The sequence below is a fragment of the Papaver somniferum genome, chromosome 2 (assembly GCF_003573695.1).
Source record: "Papaver somniferum cultivar HN1 chromosome 2, ASM357369v1, whole genome shotgun sequence".
Taxonomy (NCBI): domain Eukaryota; kingdom Viridiplantae; phylum Streptophyta; class Magnoliopsida; order Ranunculales; family Papaveraceae; genus Papaver; species Papaver somniferum.
In genome coordinates, this window is record NC_039359.1 from 19,027,279 (window position 1) to 19,045,611 (window position 18,333).

Sequence of the window (18,333 nt, forward strand, 5' to 3'; positions counted from 1 at the left end):
GGTCTGCAATCATGACCAATTGTTGGTGGCCACGAACTTCGAGCTCATTCTTAAATATAAAGGCATCCAAGAAAATTTTGAAAAGAAACAAAGTCTTGTTGATGCAAAACTAGTACATTTCAAATTGTAATTCGCCTTTTACAACAACAATAGTAAGAAAACAAGAAAGCCTAATGAAACATTAGTCCAATCATAATCCACCAGCTTGGTCTAGGGACTTACGTATGCACAATGCCTCTACAAGATCTACAACAGGATCCAAATGAGAAACCATGTGAATGAAGATATTAGCCAAGTTCCTGCAAAGAAAGAAAAAGGAACAGAGCAGTAAATTCATGATTAGAGTCCTACCATTCACTATATTCATATAAGAAAACAAATTCGTGTTTGGTTGATAGGAAAATAACTAGAATATAGGGGTTGTTTGCATTGTCGAAGCTCCTAATATCCAACCTATTCAGTAGGCAGACTAAGAAAGCGAAACAGTCACAACAACTTCACTTAAAACATGAGCAAAAAAAATAATCAAATACAGTGCAAGTACATCTTGGTGATGCGGGTAAAAAACTTACGAATTTGCCATGGAAGAATCTTTTGTGCGCCATTTCTCCAAGAAGCTGAAAAATAACAATCGGAAGTGGTATTTGCTCCACCAACACAATTACACACGAAAGAGTTATAAGTTCCAGTATAACCACAAACTCCATTACTTCTCTCACAAATACTACAAACACTAGGAAAATCATTTTTAACACTGAATTTATATTTAAGACCGATGCCGTATTTCCAACCCTGTGGGTTCGATTCTTGACCATTAAAACTATAAATCGAAGCATAAGAACTACATTCTAATTTTCGCAAATCCATTTCATAAGCTGGTCCTAAATCAAGAGGTGTGTAAACACAACAAGTAGATATTGGTAGATTCAGTCTACTAATTGTTGGACATGAATATAAAAGACTACAAATAGGTGCACCTTCGGTATCACAAAGCGGAACTATATTACCACTGGCACTAGTACTGTTAGTGCCTTTTCCATTTAGACTACTTCTTGAAGTATACAGCGGTGAAGAAGATGTTGAACAGTCGAGAAGAGCAAAAACATTGCTATCTAGAAATGTGAAAGGTGCATCCCAATCTAGACCAAAGCCTTTACTAGGTTGAGATGATGAACATGTTGACATAGACGGATCTTGAATATAAATTATAAGATTGTCATAATCAATAGAAGTAATGGGGTAAGTTCCAGTATGGGTATTTAGCATGAGTTTCTGTTGCGCACGATCGCATTTTATGAATTTTTGAAATCTTGGATCACCACAACCTTGTGCACTACCAAATGGATATCTAAGTTTTTGATCTCCACATAGTTTTTCACAAGTTTGTGATGTGATGAGTAATGGGAGAAAGGTTATGAAAATGACAGAAATTGGTAGAATGAGAGAAATGGACATACTCATGGTTGTTTTTCTGTGGTTAATACTTGGTAGAAGAATGCAAATGGAGGGGGAGCTTATTGTTGTTGGAGTGTGTTATTTATCGGTGTAATGAGTGAGTTTCTAAACTGAATTGAATATTAAGCTTAAGCTTAAGCTAATAACGTATTAAGTCTTACCTTTTTGAAGGGAGAGAACCATGTGCCTTAGTTTTATGGGGATATGGTTTTGTTACTTTCGGTGTTGGATACTTTTGATTTCTTCCTTGGATTTCATTTAGAAACTTTTCAAAGATGCCTTGATTTCATAAATGTAGAACTCTCTTACATTCTATAGTTTGACTATTTTATGTTGTTGCACCACTCTCCTGCAAGTGTCAGTGCCTAACGACATTGTTGGCTCCAGTGTATTTAAATATCCATGGTGGAAGCTCAAATGTCTAGTTATCCACGGACACTGCCGTGAAGTGCTTAAATATTCACTATAAAGGCCCTGATAAGCAAAGGATAAAATTACAGGGAAAAATACACAATGTCTTGATACTGCCTATTGGCATGTCTGAGTTCAACATATCAAAGATACTACTAGGCGGATAATAGCCATTTGAACAAGTTGCACTTGCATTTTGTGAGCTTGTGCAACAGCCACCTGGTTGACTTGTTTTGAAACATAATTAAAAACCAGAGACTTAAATAACGCAGTGTTCAAAAAGTTTAAGGCGTTATAATCTTTTTTTATATGATGCAGATGAGCAAGTTATATCCTATCTGGAGACTAAAAATATGAGCATCGTAATTTAGCTCAAGACAGGTTTATTTTGATGGCAAATGGCCCAACGAGCAAGAGATACTTCTTTGTTGCATAGTCTTCAAAATTTAGCTAAATTCTATCTTTTAGGACTTGAATTTGTCATGAACTGTATCCACAAGCTCTTCAGAGAAAATATCCTCATTGAGTAGTTCACGAACATGAGATTTCATGAGAACAAGGTCAGTAGAAACCTTTTTCAACTCAGTCTTCACCATGTCTAAACTTTTTTGCGTTTCAACAAGTTCTAATTTTGCTTCTTCAAATTGTTTAAGAAAATTATAAACATCATTAGCAGACATCATCTCTTCTCGTTCAACATCTTGATGATCATAGGCAAAGTAGCAATTCACATCAGACGAAATTTCGGATGAATTAATAACTTCGTCGTCGACCAGCGTTCTCTTCTTTCCCCTTGTTTTAATACCACCACGATTAAGAGCTTTTTCCATGCTTTCAAGAATTCTAGACATCAGAGACATGCTTGGTTGCGGAACCTTGGATGAGAATTTCTCAATCACAAGTTATGGTATATAAAGGAAAATATATTCTTTGGGATGAACAACGGTTCGTGACCTTACTTAGAAATTAGGGTTTTTCACAAGGCAAAAGATCCGTGTACCCTTATTGGAACCGATTTATCTAATGGGCTTCGGAACCCAATACTGAGAAGGAAAAAAAAGTTAAAATAAAATAAAATAAAGAGCACAAAACAATTCATCAATATTGCAACCATCCTTAATAACCGATATTCTTCATTGAATATTAATGAATTCATAGCTCAACAAACATGAGTTTAGAGCACAAGAGAGTTAATATTGATGAGAAGATTTTGATCAGAGAATGTACGAACACTCTAAACTGATTGGTCTAGACATGAAGCAATTGCAATAAGATAAGATTGTTGCCCAACAAAAACCAATACTACTTGAGACAAATAGTACACATGTTTCGCAGTAATCCTTATCCAGCAGGATTTTTATGAATAAGGTTCCATGTCCTGTGCCTAGTCTGCACAATGGTGAGTTGTATACTCACCATTGGAAAATTTCTACTGTTTTCTTTTGCTATTTCTTTTGAAACGTGAAAAATGATCATAGAAATTACTGTCATCAAAATACACTACACCAAATTTAGAGTTTCGCAACGGTAACTGGCAGTTGAAAAATAGGGTCGCAACAGTTTAGTTCTGTTATGAAAGTCGATGTTGCAATATTTCGCAACGGCTCGTAAGCCGTTGCGAATTTCCGGTCGCAACAGCTTCCAACTGTTGCAACGCTGAAAGATCGCAACAGTTCTTAAGAGTTGCGAACTGGAATTCCGGATCAGGTTGCTGCGGTTGCGAAATTTTTGTAACACCAAAAACATGGTGGTTTTGACCACCAGGTTTTGGCCGGTCAAAACCAGGTCAATATTAGAGTTCCCAGTCGCAAAATCAAGTTTCCCCTGTTCATTTGAAAATCTAATTAATCCAACAAAAGTATCAAGAAAGTTTTCTTATTAAATCACCATGATGAACTCATACACAGTATGAAGCACATTACGAAAATCATATAAATCTATAAATTTAATATCACATCAAGGTTCTTACATAGCAATTTAAAGGAAAAAAAACTCACATTCTTTAGAACTACGGAAACTAGCTACCTAGGTGAACATATCTGTTGCATTATGAGGCATGCCCAAAGGTTTAAGTTTAAGTTGTCACCATGGATTGTTAGGCATTTCTACTGGGACCAGCAAGAGCAATGTGCTAAATGTCGCACGCCACTTTCACTGAAAATGCAGAAGCTCTGGAGTTATTCATTCCCTTTCTCCGCCATGTATTCATATCAAACCTGTACACAGTCAAAAGTGGAAGCCTTAGTACTTCAATTAACTAAATTTCCTGAACTCAGACCAAAGAGATCATTAAAATACTCACATGAAAGAGCTTATTTCTTGTTGTTGAGCACTTGAGTCATGCAAATGGGCGACACAAATATGAGTTTCTTCACTAGCACTTGCCTTGTACCTTGAAATCAAGGGCCAACATTTAGAACCAATAACCTTGAAAATCCAGCAGTCTTGGTGAGCTGTCCATGGACTCTGATACCCCAATAATGCCTCAAACCACGATGGTTCCTGTAAAATATCCAAAAAGGTAAACAAATATGTTCAGTGTTTGAGTATTTTTGGTATGGCGTGAATTTGCTTACTCATTTATCAAACCCAACCTAGACTCAACATTCAATAAGAAACAAAACAACAAAGTTCCAATCTAACAAGACTTTACCACATGCTATGCCAGAATTTTGTGTTTTCTTGAACACATATTAAGGATCAGATTCCAGATACTCTCTAATAAGATTACAGGGTAGTAACTCTGCAGGTAAACCCTAAGCAAGTAACAGAGAATAAATGGAGGATAACTGTAAGCTGGAATGGAAGAGCCGGATAATTTGAAAGGTGGGAATGGAAAGACTCACATTAATCGAAGCAAACGAGCTTCTAGATCCAGCGAGGGACCACTTCCAACCTGAAAGACAAAAGCAAAATGATTAACTACCCGACGATGAACTGATATAGAATTCAAAAAGAATACAAGGCATATGACACTGTAAAAGTACCTGACATGATAAAAGTGGAAATCAACTATAGGGAGCGAACTTCTCTAGTGCTTGACAGTATGGTAAGATATCCTGGAGGAACAGATAGAAGTTAGGAGTATTAAATAAAGAAGAATAATGGATTAGTTATACCAGTATAAAAAAAGAGCTACTTAGTTTTGCAGGGTACGCATAGAAATTCTTATTAATGCTGGAAGCTCCTTTTAAAAACCTTCAAGAAGCATCCACAAATCCACCAAACCTACTGGCCGAGCAAAAATACAAGATATTTGAAAAATTAGACTCTTCATCCTTTTCAAAACTTAACTATTAGAAGAGTATACAATTATCATCATTGTAACAAGGATAAGTTCTACATTATCAAAAAAAAAAATATCAGGCATCTCATCATCTTTGTCAAGTACATGAAACTTTAATGAGCCAAAGTCAAGGTTTCCCCTCTCGACATGATCCTCCACCAGGATTTCATGAAGTAAGCAAAAAAGAGGATAACCGTAGTACAAATTTTCTAACAAAATCTATATAACATTGCGAATTGAGATCCATCATGAGCAAATATATACCTTTATTCTTATAGAAGTTCCAATGATTATAGTCTATATCAACCCCCCTTCTCAGTGTAGCTTCTTGAGGACCGTAAGGAAATCCACCATATACATAGCAGGTATTTAACCTAGGTATTTGAACATTACGAGTCTCCAGTACTTTTTGCACTATATAGTTATCAAATTGATCATTCATCAGAGCCTGTAATACACAATAAAAGGAACCAAACAACAATATAAGAAATAAACAACTACTATGTCTAGCTTTGATTTTAGGATTCGCTTCTCGAGAACAATATACTTGTATATAGCAATCCACAAGGTATACGAACAATATATACTTGGAGATACAAAGCATCTCACTGACCAAAAACTGGCGTTCGACAGGACCACAAAAAGTTACACATTTCTTAACAACGTTAAAAGAAAATTTCTGCTGGAATGCATTCGATATACTTCTGAATTACATGGTTCCCATTCTGATCATGTAGAGCATGAATGATATGACCACCAAGCTCAGCAACCATTTTAGTCTGTTGATATTCAGCTTCTCCTGGTTCAAAATTTTTTGCACACACTTGATGTGCGTTTTCTGGTGGTGGTAAATCCAAGTATTGGGTTCAGATGTAAGGTTATTACAACTAAGGAACAAATGGGACACATACATGACTCAACTCTGCCTGATGGATATCTCTAAGAGGATACCATCAGAAGCAACGGAGAAAGCTGACGTATAAAAGACTTGCAGAAGCTCTGCACAAGGATAACAAAATAGACGCTTAGCAGATTAAATCGAACACCCTAGGATAGACGGAACTATTGGAAAAAAAAATTATTGGGAAGCACATAAAAGTTGCATACGTTCTATATGCATATCAGACTAAACAAATGCCAGATATGATACTGATATTCAATATGCTATTCTCATTGTGGTAGGAAACTGAGAAATAGTTCAACTGAAAGACGGAAATATGGCTCCAACAATACACTGAGAAATAACTCGAGCGGTAATGTATACTCTGACCTAGAAAGAGACTCAAGTATTTTATGGAAATTAGTTTCATCTAAGAATTTCATTAACAAAAGCCAATAAGCACATGGTGAATGGGCGAGGCATAAAACTAATGAAAAACACGACTAAACATTATGACTTGGGATGAAGCAACATAACACCCAAAGATTTTGAGATGCAATATTGCAAGCAAGCCTAGCTAACAACAATCACAAGAGCATGAACGAATAAGACAGACTTTAAACGGAATATAAATGCTATAACTCAATCAATCTAACACCCTAGAGTATACAAAGAAATCAATTTTCTAGAATATACGTACAACATATCTAAAGAAAAGGTTTCAAATTAAGTTGAAATATTAATCAACAAGGCAACACTAAAGATATCAAGGTACTCCTACCATAGCCCTTTCAGAAGAATAAAAGAATTAGATTTCCCACAACTTCCTACGTTCTAAACATAACTTTACCAATAAATGTTGGCCCTTCCAGAAAACCAAAATTGTAAATACATGTATACAGATTAAAGTTTGAGGATCATGAATTGACCTTCTTTTGTTTACCACCACCAGATTTAGCTGGCTTTGAAGATTTTGGGAGCTAGGGCTTCTACTCTTTGGTGCCTGCATAAAAAGAATACACACAATCATTAAGACAAAAAATATAAAACAAACAAACTGAAAAGATGAGCAGATGCACAATACCAACCATTGAATTTCTATAATGAAGTTTTCTACTCTGAAAACCTAATCCTTAGGAAGAATTCTGGCGAGAGGAGAAAAAAGTAGAAATCAAAACCCTAATTAGAAATCACAGAGTAGCAACTAAATATTTATTCTAATTTGAGTCGGTTTACCATTGATTAAGAAATTAACTTGAACATTTAAACATCTGATTGAGGTGGGGCATCATCTCTACCATTATCATAGGCTTGATGAAGACGACTCCTCGAGAGATTGAAAACCTTAACCACCCTGCAATAAAGAGCCATACACTAAATCAAATCAATCATCGAAATTAAAGTATGGCTTGTAAGAAATATTAGGGTTTAAAGAAAACCCTAACCTTAAAATATCGAATAACTCCTAAGCTGCAGTTTTCTTTGGGATTCAAACCCTAACCTTGTAAGAAATATTAGGGTTTTTACTTGAGAAAGATCAGATATACAGATTCAACAATCTATTTATATAGAGAGGGTGAAAGAGAAGAGATCGGTGGTGGTGGTGGTGGTGGTGGTGGTGGTGGTGAGAGAAGGAAGACGCAGAGCTAGGTTTTGCTGGAGAAAGAAAGAAGAAGAAAAGGAAGAGTGAATAAGAAAGTGATTTCTTTCGATAATAACAAGTTAGCCGAATCAGTTTTGATCTGAATGACTGAATAGTCAACTAGACCGAGTCAGATGAAAAGTGTAGGCAACCACACTCGTTTTCCACATGCGTACAAGTGAGTTTAGTTGCGAATCACAACAGGATGACACAGTCGCGAGTTTCGTAACTGTTTCAACCTGTTGCGAACTTTTTGCAACCGAAAATTCGCAACAGCTTCAAATCTGTTGCTAATCCCCATTTTTGGTGTAGTGATAAGAAACATGATTATAACTCTTACCTGAAGTCCCTTGTCTTGAAATGGACAGTTTGTCAATAACATCTTTATATCTTGTAATGATCAAACTCAGGTTAGCTTGTTGAGTTGTTTCAAAAGTTTCCACTCTTTTTGGAGGTATATAGGTATTCTTTCGAACCCATATTTGTGGTGGTTTCACAAAGTTCTTTTTGAACAGATTTTGCATACTACCCTTATTTGTGGACCATGAAGTGCTGACATTCCTGGAAGCATAATTGCTTCCATGTGGTCTTACTTCGAGAGGTTTAGACATCCGAATATCAGTAACACCTTTCAGAATCAAATCCAAGGTGTTTTGAAGATGGACAAACCGAAAGTGGTTTAACCTCAGTTCACACTTTCTTACTGTTACAATAGAAGCACACTCTCTAAGTTTCGATGAAATTAGAATGGGTAGTCTTGAAAATTTCGTTCGATGAAGAACTTTCTCTCCTTGGAGACACAATTTTATCTTGATCATAGAAATTCAACTGATCAAGCTGAAAAAGGCGAGGGTACCCAAATATACCTCAAGCTAAAACTTTTCCTACCTATAAGTCCTTTCTCCGAAAGTGATTGTCTATGGACTGAGTCGAGACAATACAACTAATCGGTTCACACTTCGTGTGATCGTCTATGGATACGAGATCGAGACAATACATCAACGAAGTATGTTTACTTAATACAAAGGTTCGGACTTAACCAAACACAATAGGATTGCTTATCAAGTAAATAGGAATTAACGTTTGTGTAATTTACTTTAATTATAATAAAACAATTATAATGCGGAATATAAAAGTAAATGACACAACAAGATTTTGTTAACGAGGAAACCGCAAATGCATAAAAACCTCGGAACCTAGTCCAGAATTGAATACTCTCAGGATTAAGCCGCTACACAAAATTACACTAACTTCGTATAGTTGAGACCAAGTAACTAACCTTATAGTTCACCTAGTTCCTTATGTATTCCCACGCCTCCAACTTATAAATAAGTCACGTACTTGGAACAATTCCTTTGGTTCATATTCCAAACAGTAAAGGAACAACAAATCTGTTTGGTATCAACTCTATTCAACCAAGTGATATGAGTCGGACAAAGGCTCTTCCGTTTACCTCAACATAAACTCCTTCGTCAAGTCCTTAGATCTATCTTATATTCAATCACCCAAAGATAATCGTTTAAGATTAAGCCAAAAACACCTTTAATCCGAAGAATCGTGTTGATGCCGATCTACTCAATTAATCAATCCAATCTACCACAAGGATAAACCGATTATTAATTGGATCCTCTTTTACCGAAACAAGTATTTTGCACACCAAAGATTATAAAACCCAAGTCAGATTTTCAATATCTTCTTTGTCTTCAAATCTTCTTAAATCTTCAATAAAAACCTGCACACAATTACTTGAATCTCTTGTGATCAATCACGCACAGAACGAAGTCTGTTAACAATGGATTATCACAAGATCGTCTTTAGAACTAACAACAGTCTAAAGATCCCTGTCGAAACTCTAAACTAGTTTGAGTGAATCTTATATCAGAAGAGAAGATTCTCAAGAATAAACAAACTAGGTGCAATCAGATTTCAACCACCATTAGTCAATCAAATCAATCGAAAACAAAAGATAAATCGCAATTATCTAGTTTTCCACCAACGGTACACGCTAGAGATTCTCAATACCAAATAAGACTTTATACTGAGCGGCCGTAAGAGATTTCGCCTGATTAGGTTACTCTCCTCTCTGAATAGGCGGCTACACCAGTAACAACAACAAAAGAGTAAATATGTTGTTACGAATGATTAGTTTGCTAGAAAGGCAAACTTCGAGTATTTATAGACAAGGAAGTTTGGACACCAAGGAATTTCCAAAACCGAAAATATTCTCAAGATATTCATTAAAGCACAGATTCGGTTTTCATAATTCCTGGAAATGCTCTGTCCAAAAATAATGATCAAAATCTCGGAAAATCTAATTAGTAAATGGCCATTACCAATTCTGTAATTTCCATACAAAATGAAATTAATAACCTTAATTAAAAGATTCTTAACTTACTTATGTTTCGATCCTGGGATTCTCTTCCCTCAGCCGTAAGGAATATCTTTGAACAATTAAAGAAATAAACATTCGCAGCACGTGTTCAAAGTTTGTCGACATCTTTACTTTGTAAGTTCTCTTTCACACTTACAACCTTGAAAACAATTTTCCACACTTCCAAACAAGTTTAGAATTGGTTCATCTAACTTTCAAGAACTATGTGATTGATCAAACCAACATTCAATCACAATCATGGGTTTACGGTTCTACCAAAACAAGTTTCGGTTCTACCTCCATGTGAGTATTGTGCATAGTCACACTAGCTTTCCAAAAATTCGGTTGACTAGGTACTAGGATTGGTTCCCCACATATATATGGTATCTAACTTATATGTGTTGCACATGTACATAGGATCAGTACCCTTTGCCTAAAAACGTGTTGCACATGTCCATAGGATCGGTTCCCCTTTCTGCTATAAACCTTGTTGCATCCCATACAAGGATCGATTCCCTTTGATGTACTGCACCCCTTACAAGGATCGGTTCTTTCCTTTTAATTGTTCAGACATACAAAATCCGATCATACCACAGGTGATTACTTAAGATTGGTTTTACTAATAAAAGTTATACCAATACATAAGTCAGGACTTTGTGAATAGTTCTACCAAGAACAAAACAAGTTGTGAACGGTTGTACTCTATCACACATATTGGTTGTTCATAAGATATGCAATGAATAACAAAACCAATAACACCTAGCAATTTCCTTTTCCGTCCACAAACAAGTTTATGAACTTACTTCCTTAGAACACATGTAAACATTGTTCCCTAAGATGAAATCCCAACCTCATACCCATACATAATCACAATATCATTCAAATGATTATGGCGATGCCTTATCTACAAAGTTTAATGGTTAAGCAATAAATCTCGTATTGTATTCCTTAATACTATGTCTATCTAGATTTCAAGTATGCTTCGCAGTTATGTTTTTAATATGCACGACTTGAAAGATACGTTAGGGAATGAAACAGTTCAAGTCAAATATCACTAACCTCAATTGGGATGATTGTTGTCGTTGTAGCTCCTTGCTTCTTCACATCTTCAAGTCTTCGCAATACTTGTAATGTCTCATATCCTAATACTTTCAAGCTAACCTATACGAAGTTGACTCTAGTACATAATCAAGCGACTCTTAACATGAGTTTTGATTCACTAAAATATGACAACCAAACTTGACGTACCAACGCTTGGTGGGTTCAACCGAGTAATGCTCTAACAATCTCCCCCTTTGTCAATTTTAGTGACAAAACTCTTACATCATATGGATAAACAAATTACAAGAACACAATCCGCTTGATTCCCGATTCAACAGCACAGTAAAACTTCTTACATTCAATCCTTAAAAATGCCGTTGTTCACATTATTATAACAAAGCTAATACTCCCCCTAAGGAAGATAGGTAGATATTCAATCTGCACGTCTTTGTTACACCAATTTATATGACATGTTACTCCCCCTTAGTCTGTGCTTTCACTCTTTCGTTAGATAAAACATTGAAGTACCAATGTTCTTTTCCCTAGCGATGCCAATCAATATAAAATCAATGCCATCATCACCTGTTTACTCCATATATTTCTCCCCCTTTTTGTCACAGAAATGACAAATAAACGAAAAAATAAAGGACAACACGAAAAGAATCTTACAAATCTCAGAATAGACTTGCAAACCTGTAGAGTTAGGCACGAGGGTTCCACACAACACGTTATGATAACCAATATCAAAACCGAAACTACAAGTACTCTTATTTTGATATGTTACCAAGGAAACAATTGTCTGAAACAATTTTTCCAATTTAGTTTAGCAAACCAAAAACAACTAAGCACATTATTCCCTTTTCTAAACCGATTGTTCAAAAACAACCGCTTAATTCGATAAGACCAAAATAAAGATAAACTCCATATTTCTCATCATAATAACAAAGAAGTTATTATGATTATGGACTTACTTCCTTAGAACACATGTAAACATTGTTCCCTAGGATGATATCCTCATATCATACCCATACATAATCACAATAGCATTCAAATGATTATGGCGATGCCTTATCTACAAAGTTTAATGGTTAAGCAATAAACCTCGTATTGTATTCCTTAATACTATGTCTATCTAGAGTTCAAATATGCTTCGCAGTTATGTTTTTAATATGCATGACTTGAAAGATACGTTAGGGAATGAAACAATTCAAGTCAAATATCACTAACCTCAAGTGGAAGGATGATTGTTGTCGTTGTAGCTCCTTGCTTCTTCACATCTTCAAGACTTCGCAATACTTGTAATGTCTCATATCCTAATACTTTCAAGCTAACCTATACAAAGTTGACTCTAGTACATAATCAAGCGATTCTTAACATGAGTTTTGATTCACTAAAATATGACAACCAAACTTGACATACCAACGCTTGGTGGGTTCAACCAAGCAATTCTCTAACACAAGCTTCTTGTCAAATTTAGTTATCAAAACTATATCTTGATTTCTAGTCTACATTTTGAAAAAGCGGTGGTCTAACAACCACACCTAATATTTCGCTTAGCAATCTGTATTGACTAACTCCAATTTACTTTCAAGAGAATCAACTAGACAGTCAGACTCAATCTTAAGAAAGGGATATCCAAGAGTTATATCTCAATTTCTTAACTAAATTTGCAATCAAACAAATAGGAATTTGCGAGCCCTATTGAATAAAAGAAATAACTTGAACTGTATCAAAAACCAATATCCAAGTGTCAATCAATATAATCAATAACCAAGGGTCGGATTCACAATTGATTGAACTTACACACAACCTATGATATTTCAATTATATAGAAAATATTATGCGGAAAAGAAATAAAACAGACTCCATATATTTTGTTAATGAGGAACCGCAAATGCAGAAAAACCCCGGGACCTAGTCCAGATTTGAACACCACACTGTATTAACCCGATACAGACACTAGCCTACTCCAAGTTAACTTCGGACTGGACTGTAGTTGAGCCCTAACCAATCTCACACTGATCAAGGTACATTCGCGTTCCTTACGTCTCTGAATCCCAGCAGGACTCTGCGCACTTGATTCCCTTAGATGATCTCACCCAAAACTAAGAGTTGCTACAAACCCAAAGTCGAAGACTTGATAAACCAATCTGTCTCACACAAAAAAGTCTATTGAATAGATAAATCTGTCTCCCAAAGATATACCTATGAGTTTTGTTCCGTCTTTTGATAAATCAAGGTGAACAGGAACCAATTGATACATCGGACTTATATTCCCGAAGAACATCCTAATAATATCAATAACCTCACAATAATCTTAATTGTATGGTAGCAAAATAAGATATTGTGAAATCACAAACGATGAGACAAAGATGTTTGTGACTACTTTTTATCTTGCCTATCGGAGATTAAATCTCGAGCAAATCATAGAGAAGATAGTACTCAATCACGACCAGAACACGCAACTACAGAGAAAATAATTAGGTATGGCTTCACAATCCCAATGAAGTCTTCAAGTCGTTAACCTACTGGGTTTTGGAAAAACCTAAGGTTAGAGGAGAATTGACTCTAGTCGAAACTAATATCATACATGAAATTTGGGGATTAGGTTTTCCCAGTTTCTAGAGTTCTCCCTTATATAGTCTTCAAATCAGGGTTTGCAATCAATGTGACCTTGGTAACAAAGAATTCAATATTCACCTTTAGATGAAAACCTGATTAGACTCAAGATAATATATTTCAACCGTTAGATTGAACTTAGCTTGTTACACACAAATGAAAAGTGACTTCATTTAGATATGAGTAACCGTACCGAAACGTGTGCACCTTGTTGGCTCAACAATAGTTAACCTAAGTTAGCCATATGAACACTTTCATATCAACCATATTCATCTTAACCATAACTAGTTCAAATGACTCAAATGAAACTAGTTCTAGAGTTGTTCAATTGTTTATATTCTCATAGAAGTATACAAGACACAATTGAAGCAAAATCGATTTTGATTCACTCGAATCAATTCATGAACATTATAACCACGGTTTTCAAAAGCTTGCATTCCTTAATATATAAATGTATTAGTTCATCATAAACCGATTTTAGAACATAACCTACTCAAGTATGCAAACGGGTGCGCATACCTAAGTGGTCGGACTAAGTTTGGGTTCGCCAGTATCCGAACGGGTACGCGTAACTTCCAAACTCAATTGAATTTCCAGAACTTGAAACTCACGCCAGTACGCATACCGGTATTCATACTAAGCTCCCGGACTTTCATTAACCAACCAGTACGGATACGGGTATGCATACTATGGTTCCCGGACTTGGAATATCATGCAACAGTTTAGCATACAAGTACGCATACTGTGTTATATCCAATCATGGTTATTTTTTCTAAACTCCCATTTCAATTATTGAAACATTCTTAGAAGACGACAATAGCTGTCTCACACAAACTATTAGCTTTAAAGCAATTTTCAAGTGATTGAATGATCAATACGAAACATTCCGAGTCTACATCAAATGACTGTCTCACACAAATCATGTAAGATGTTACAAGAATATTTTCACATGATCATCTTTTTACTTTCATAAAGAATATAAGACTAACTTGGTTAAAGCGAAAGGTTACCAACACATATTTCGAGAAATATGTAAGCGAGTTAATCTCAGCTCGAAATATCAAACGTGTATAATTGAAGTCTATATAGTTATACGACTTTTGTCTCAAATAGGAGATAGTTTAGATAGAATTTTGAGTGATAGATGAGTTCAAGTCTCCATATACCTTTTGTTGATGAAGTTCCACAAGCTCCCCTTAGTAGTACTTCGTCTTCAATCGATGAATGCCGTGAAGTCTAATGCTCAACTACACTTTCTATCCTAATCCGAGATTTAGTTATAAGTAGACTAGAAATCAAGACTTATAGTTTTGACAACTAAACTTGACAAACAAGCTTGAGATAGCAACGATTGCAAGTTCGGCCGAGCAGTGCTCTAACAATCTCCCCCTTTGTCAATTTTACTGACAAAACTATCAATACATATGGATTACAAAATACATAAACTTTGTAGATTCTTATCCAAATGCTTGATTTCCTTGGTTCTTCAACATTACTCGAAATCTTCTTCACTTCCAAATAACCCAGTGATTTTGAACGTATTTAACTCAGCATCATAGTTGTTCAAGATCCATAGGTATAACAATGAGAAAACAGTAGCTCTCAATCATTGTTAGTATTAGTACACAATATCAAAGTCCAATTATATCGCAACTTTGACAACAATACTATAGTGATATGTATCACTCCCTCTTAGTCAATACTTCATCTCACATGAAAACCACTCCCCCTTACAAAATGATCCGTAAACCATATGTTTTTGTAGTGTGAACTACACATTAATTCCCCCTTTTTTTCAATATAAATTGGTAAAGGTACGAAAACTAGTGGGGTCATAATGAAATTCTCATAAAGATACTTCATGATTAAAAGAGAACATATCAACTTTGTTTCGATGATTTCACATAGTCGAAACATAGTGTATTCATCAAGGAGTTTATAAAGATACAAGAAAACTCCTACAATATTCCACTTCCGCACTCCCCACAAATATTTGGAAATTAAGTACAAGTTCAAAAAAGAACTCTCCCCCATAAAATGCCATTTCCGAAAGAAAAACAAGAGCGACCTTACTTTTGCAAGAAAATAAGGATTTCTTTGGACATTAACAAATCACATGAAACATGAATTTGTATCCAGAAAACTCAATTAAATTAACCACAATCCATGATTAATTTAATCGGAAATGCTCAACATAAGAGAACTTACAGAGCCGCACAGTACTTTCATATAGAAGTGGATCGGGGAAAGATCAATACTGCAGAATATACAAAGATTCATTCTATTTTTCATCAATATTTGCATAAAGACATATAATAGACTTAATCTTTGCAATCAAAAGTTCATCCTATTTTCCATCAATATTTGCATAATGACACAATAGGCTTAACTTTTGACATATATGGGACAATCATAGTTCACGGACGCAAACACACATATCCCGTAATAATTTTTGCAATATATAAAACCAATAAAGATTAATACTGTAAAATCATCTTCCAAAAAACTTTAGAATTTAAATAAATAAATCCAAAAATATTGCAAGATGAAAATCGTTGGCAATAGCTATGTGTACTCACAATAATTTCTATTCCAAACCCTAGTTATCCTTCTTAAAACACAAGAATAAATTCTCATAAGAAGTTTCCAAGATAAAATAAAAGCAAGAACCGAAAATCATTCCACTTACTTTGAAGACTCTTCTCATATACCCTATAATCATCAAGTTCATCTTCGATTAAATCAATCCTGGATTCAAGATTATCCATCTTATCTTCAAGTCTTTTGATGGAGGATTCTAGTTCACTCTTCAACGCCTGTACTTGCTCCAAGAAAAGTTTCGTAGTTAATGACAGTTTATCAAAATGAGAACCATTAGGATTTCCATCAGAGGATGAATCACGTTTATCTTGACACATCTCATTATCAGAAGAACCAATACGAACTTTCTTAGAGGGAAAGATAACATTCAATACATCATCCTCTTTACTTGAAAGACTTGAAGAGGAAATGATAGATAAGGTAAATGAAAATAAATCTCTTTAAAAAAAGAAGAGATGGGATAAATTCCCAAAAATACCTTTGACAAAAACCCTAACAAAAACTTATAAGATATAGGAAAAACATCCAAGTGTTCAGGAACGGTTCTTAGCTTAATAACCAAAGCTGGAGAAATTTAGGGAGATACACGAACAAGTCAGCAGAAATCTTTTTACATCCCTCTTGGAGATTATTGTTCTTGTCCAAGGGAAAATAGACAAGAAAAATCTTCAAAACTTACAAAGAGTAATTTCTCTCAGCTAAAGAATGATCGGGAGGTTTCACAAGAGAGGAGAATGATTTTGTTAAACCTTATTTCATATTCCTCTTTGTTAAGTGGGAATACGAAGAGGATATTTTTCTGAAGAGACTGTTCATCGATTTTTGCATACTATGAATGGTTCTGAAAATATCTTTAGAAAATGACATAGATTTCTTATGAGATTTCTTTTTCTTTTTTTAAAAACCTTTGTGCAATCCGTTTCTGAGAAATCCTGATTTTTATTCAAGGTATACTCACGATTTTTTGTGAAGTTAACCATGTGATTCTTATCATGAGAGATTAGAACACGACAAGATTACATGAGTAATATGTTGATTTAGTTTGCTAGTACTTATCAAAGAGTATTGATCTTTCTCTTTAACATCACAACTGCGAGAAGTCGCATTTTCTTGTCTTAATGTTTTCAGTTGACATTCCATATTTTCAATCTTTTTAATCCAGACTTCTTTTTCCAGATGAAATTTTCTCTTAATCAAGTAGAGATGATTGGTCAAGAGACTGAATTTTTCTTCTGGAAAAGTTTGATTGTTTATCATGGAATAATCAGAGTTGTTGGAAGAACAAGAGTGATTGTCAGCAAAATAAGTGAGAGAACTTTCTCAGACTTCTTCCTCCGGCCCGTAGTCAAGAGTTGACATCCACGCTTTGGTTATCTCACTTACTACCTTATCAGGAACACCGGAAATGTGATGATCACATTTGTAGCACATGGAAAAAGTTCTATTATCATAGTTTTTTTGAACTTTCTTATCCATTTTATTGATTGAGGAGGATTTTTTACGAGACCTTGTTTTTCTTCTCCTAAGAGTTTTCTTTAACTTTTGTACACACAATGAAAGAGTAGAACTAAAGCAATTCTCATCTTTCAGATCAATCAATTTTGGACACAGAGAACTTACATCAGAAGTAGCAACGAACTTGCAACCCATTCGAAGTTTTTCTCTTTTACTAAGTTCAAGATCAAAAGTCTTTAGCTTTCCTACCAGAGAATTTCTGGATAGAGTATTAAGGTTATTTCCTTCAACGATGCCATGTTTCTTGGAATCGTATTTGGCTGGCAACGATCTGAGAATTTTTGTCACAATGTCCTTTCCAAGAATAGTCTTACCCAATGTAAAAGATGCATTAACAATTTCATACACTTTGTGATTAAACTCATCAAATGAATCTTCATCAGCCATATGAAGGTTTTCCCAATCAGAATTTAGGTTTTGAATCCTAGCTTCCTTTTCAGAGGTATTTCCTTTGAATACAGTTTCTAAGGTATCCCACGCATCTTTAGACCGAGTGTACGTAGTCACATGGT

At 35.1% G+C, this 18,333-nt stretch overlaps 2 protein-coding genes across 8 annotated transcripts; both read right to left on the reverse strand.

The window, feature by feature from the left end:
• Positions 1–138: 138 nt before the first annotated feature.
• On the reverse strand, positions 139–1,488 carry LOC113353016. The gene is made up of 2 exons (XM_026596736.1): positions 573–1,488; positions 139–299 (listed from the first exon to the last, which is right to left on the reverse strand). Exons 1-2 carry the CDS (start codon positions 1,459–1,461, stop codon positions 247–249), a joined length of 942 nt encoding a protein of 313 aa, XP_026452521.1. The 5' UTR covers positions 1,462–1,488; the 3' UTR covers positions 139–246.
• A 2,287-nt stretch (positions 1,489–3,775) lies between these two features.
• On the reverse strand, positions 3,776–7,683 carry LOC113347074. 7 transcript variants are annotated; one of them, XR_003358726.1, is made up of 10 exons: positions 7,478–7,683; positions 7,331–7,386; positions 7,121–7,177; positions 6,962–7,035; positions 5,417–5,600; positions 5,006–5,094; positions 4,854–4,925; positions 4,713–4,762; positions 4,169–4,368; positions 3,776–4,082 (listed from the first exon to the last, which is right to left on the reverse strand). XR_003358726.1 is itself a non-coding variant. In XM_026590658.1 (8 exons), exons 5-8 carry the CDS (start codon positions 4,858–4,860, stop codon positions 3,998–4,000), a joined length of 342 nt encoding a protein of 113 aa, XP_026446443.1. In that variant the 5' UTR covers positions 4,861–4,925; positions 5,006–5,094; positions 5,417–5,600; positions 6,962–7,035; positions 7,331–7,345; the 3' UTR covers positions 3,776–3,997. The 7 variants fall into 7 exon arrangements, 1 of the variants encoding a protein (XP_026446443.1); XR_003358727.1 differs by having other exon boundaries at positions 5,417–5,566; positions 7,269–7,386; XR_003358723.1 differs by having other exon boundaries at positions 7,269–7,386.
• Between the last annotated feature and the right edge of the window lie 10,650 nt (positions 7,684–18,333).